General features: G+C 54.0%; 1 protein-coding gene across 1 annotated transcript in view; it reads right to left on the bottom strand.

The window, feature by feature from the left end:
- TCERG1L (transcription elongation regulator 1 like) overlaps positions 1-3,858 on the bottom strand; it is a 61,337-nt gene that overhangs the window by 18,846 nt on the left and 38,633 nt on the right. Inside the window, exon 8 of the mRNA XM_017733892.1 lies at positions 2,403-2,528. Coding sequence (XP_017589381.1) covers positions 2,403-2,528 — 126 coding nt within the window. The remainder of the gene's footprint in view (positions 1-2,402; positions 2,529-3,858) is intronic.

The following is a 3,858-nucleotide window of genomic DNA, read 5'->3' as shown; positions in this document are numbered from 1 at the left end:
TGGGCACTGCCAGGGATCCAGGGGCAGCCCCAGCTGCTCTGGGCACCCTGTGCCAGGGCCTGCCCACCCTCCCAGCCAATAATACACAGATGTAAACGGCCAGATTTAAACTGAAATAGGAGGAGACCCCAAAGCACACTCCAGGAGCTCTGGACTGTGGAAAGGAGGGTTCAGCACAAGGTAATTGCCTTGGTCATTTATTAATGAAGATGAGGTTGAGGCTCAGGGTGGGGAGGTGCTGGTGTGGGCACAGAGCCACTCTGCCCCTGAACCTCCCACAGCTCCTGAGGGAGACAGACACTGTGCTGCAGCACCCGAGGCAGTCTCTGACCCCTCCTGAAAGCTCCTCTCCTTTCCCCTCCTGTGAAAGCTCCCTCCCAGCCCCCTCCCAGCAAAGCCAAGGCCCCAGGGCAACCCTTGGGTGCTGCAGCCCTCGCTGCACCCGTGGGTGAGCTCCTGCAGCAGGCAGCTCCCTGGGCATTCCCATGTGGAACACGCTGCCACAGCATTTTGGGCAGTCAGCACATATAAAAGAAGATGGGAATAAAAAAAAACCCCAAATAAAATAAAATAACAAAGGAAAGTCCTGAAAGCCCCTGTGCACAGCAGGAGCCATTTAGTTTTACACCTGCAGTTGAACACTGAGTGCTTTCCCTAAATACAACGTAAAGAGGAAAATAATCCAAGGTTGTTTCTCCTTCCCCAGGCTCAGGAATTCCCAGTGAGACCAGGGCAGGAGCTCCTGGCCCTGGAGTGGGGCTGGCTGTGCCACGGGGCCGTGGAGCCCCAGGGGAGACCTCCCCTCCTCTGCCCACGCTGGGCAGGACCAACACGAGGTGTTCACTGGGGCACACCTTCACCCAGATTTACTCTTCGCTCATTAATTAACCTTTTCCCCCCTCTTAAGTGCACAATGAAGCTGCAGCCCAACAGTGAAGCCACCACAACACATTCCCAAGCCCTTTTTTGCCCCCAAACTCAGCAGCTCAGTCAGCACTGGTGAGTTCCTGCTCGGCTGCCGGAGGATGAGCCAGAGATGGAGATAAAGGCTCCTGATTAAAGAGGCTTCTCCCAGGCTCCACGGCAGGTGCAGGGACATGAATAATTCACAGCATGGCAAGGAAAGGTGAAGCAGCAAAGCTACCTTGGGTATAGCACAGAGGATGTTTGGTATGATCACAAACACCTCAATAAAAGCAGAATTAGAGAGGGAGGGGAAGAGGGAAGATGGATTCATGCCATGAGGAGCTGTGGACAAGGCATAATAAAAATTTGTTTTGTAAAAGTATGTAGAGGCCAAACCTCCATTAATCTCAAAAAAGTTTAAATTTTTGATTTAAGTGCTCCTGAGAACTGGATTTATTCAGTGCACACATCCCACACTGTGGGGTTTACCCTCCCCCAGAATCTCCACAGGTCAGTTCTGTCTCTCCCCACAACCTCATTGCTCTGGTGTTTGAGATCAGGCTAAAACCTTCCCTGGCTGGTCCCCAGCTCATCCTCTGCTGGCTCTTACTCAAGCCAAGGGAGGCACTCCAGTGCTGGCCCCGTCAGCCAGCCCCTGCCCTGCTCCAGGCAGTGGGGTCCCACCTTCCCCCCTCACCACGGCTCCAGGGACACAGCTCCCACTCCAGCCCCTGCCTTCTCATGCTGCTTTCCCCTGTAACTGGTGTTTGTCTGCTGCTCTGACCACTTTTGCTGCCCTCCAAGTGCTCCTTTCCCCTCTCAGAACAACTCTTGAGCTGAGCTTTTCTCCTCCCTGCAACAATCACTCCCCACCCTCCCTGTTATTGTTCAGGGGATTTGTAATGGGAACAGGAGAGCAACACAGACAAATTCTTTGTTGGTGTGGATTCAAGGACAAACTCATTCCATGGTTGGGTGTTCCAGGCACACATCCAGCACTGCCCAAGAGGTGCTGTTTGCCACTGCCCTGGAAATCATGGAACCACAGCCTGGTTTGGGTTGGGAGGGACCTCAAAGCCCATCCAGTGCCACCCCTTCCACTATCCCAGGCTGCTCCACACCCCATCCAACCCCTGGACCCTTCCAGGGCTGGGGCAGCCAGAGCTTCTCTGGGTAACAAAGTGTAATCCCCGGGGTGAAGGATCAGATAGGTCATGTCTGAACTGATCCCTAGCAATTCCTCATAAACACCATTTTTTTCCACAGAACAGTGCCAGGAAGGTGCCCTCAGGGCCCCATGGTGCCTCAAAGGCGACAAGGGTGGCAGCCCCTCCTTGGCTGAGTGGCCCCAGGTCAGGCAAAGGAAGCACCAGCACAACCCCAGCGCAGCAAACCCATCAAACCCAGGGTGATTCCTCGGGGACCCCATCCCTGCAGGACACAGACACGCCACAGACCCCCCAGCCACGGAAGCAGGACATGGGGCCAGGACCCACCTGCTCGTGCCTGATCCATCAGGTTGGTGGCCATGAAGGTGACGGCGGGCGCGGACACGGCGGTGACACGGGTGACCTGTGCTGGCACCAAGGGGCCCACGGCAGTGTCCAGCCTGGAGGCAGAACCTGGGAGCAAACCACAAGGAAAGAATGGCATTTTTCCCTAGCAAATAAAAATTCCCTTAAAAGCCTCAGCTTTTTTGCCCCGGCTCTCAGCACTCGAGGCCGTGGTCAGTGGTGAACACGGTGGTGCTGCACTGGCAGCTGCACTTGGGGATCTCAGGGAGCTTTTCCAGCCTGAATGATTCAGTGAATTCATCTGTTAACACAGCTCCCTGCCCCCACTGCAGGGTTAAAACAAGGTTTGTGTTCAGCTCAGTTCCTGGCGATGATGCCCACGGATTCTCAGCCAATAAACCGTCCCAGAAACTTAAAATTAATTAAATTGCGGCCCTCAAAATAAGAATTTGCCAGGACAGATCAATGCCCTCCCAGCAGGTCACAGCAAGATCAGTGTTCTCATTTTAAATAACACCCCTCTGGTTTCCACTGTTGTTCATCACAACTTCTTTGTGTCCCACTCTGTCCATGGGAAATGATTTTGCCAGTAATTTCAAAGTGCAGCTTTACCCAGGGGCTCACAGTCTGCTCGGACAAGGCCCAGAGCAGAAACCCACTGCTCTGCTCATGTGCATTATAGGACCAGGCCAGTTACACCAGGCTCCTCAGTCTGCACAATTCCTGGCTGGCGCCACATCCGAGGTCACACCTGGAGCCTTCGTTTCCAACTAACTGGGCACAAGTTTTTCAGAAGCTGAGCCACCCAACACCATCTCCTGCCAGGGGAAGTCCAGGTGTCCCAGCAGCAGTCCCCACGGCCCATTTACAAGCCTCCACTGCCAAACTGTGCAGACACATCCCTGCTTTAAGGCAGACTCTGGCAGTAACACAATTCCCAAGCACAATCCAAGCTGCAGGATTTCCTGCCCCTTCCTTTCATGAGCTATTCATGAGCTGTCAAACAGTTCCCACCCCAATTTCTCCACATTTCAGAATAATATGGATCATTTCTGAAATGTTCAGTCTGTTAAAAAAACTCACACACTCGGAACCCCTTCACAGATCTGTGTCCCTACAATTCCAGGTGCCAAAGCACAATATTCCAGCACAGAACCATGGAATCCCAGAAGGGTTTGGGTGGAAGGGACCTCAAAGCCCACCCAGTGCCACCCCTGCCATGGGCAGGGACACCTCCCACTGTCCCAGGCTGCTCCCAGCCCCAATGTCCAGCCTGGCCTTGGGCACTGCCAGGGATCCAGGGGCAGCCCCAGCTGCTCTGGGCACCCTGTGCCAGGGCCTGCCCACCCTCCCAGGGAAGGATTTCCTTGGGATAGGGGGAGATTAACTACAAGCAGTTCTGCAGGAAAAACATGAGAAAAGGATGATCAGAAAATAA

The sequence above is a fragment of the Corvus brachyrhynchos genome, unplaced genomic scaffold (assembly GCF_000691975.1).
Source record: "Corvus brachyrhynchos isolate BGI_N302 unplaced genomic scaffold, ASM69197v1 scaffold514, whole genome shotgun sequence".
Lineage (NCBI taxonomy): Eukaryota > Metazoa > Chordata > Aves > Passeriformes > Corvidae > Corvus > Corvus brachyrhynchos.
Note: the sequence above shows the minus strand (reverse complement) of the source record. Positions and strands in the feature narration are given on the sequence as shown.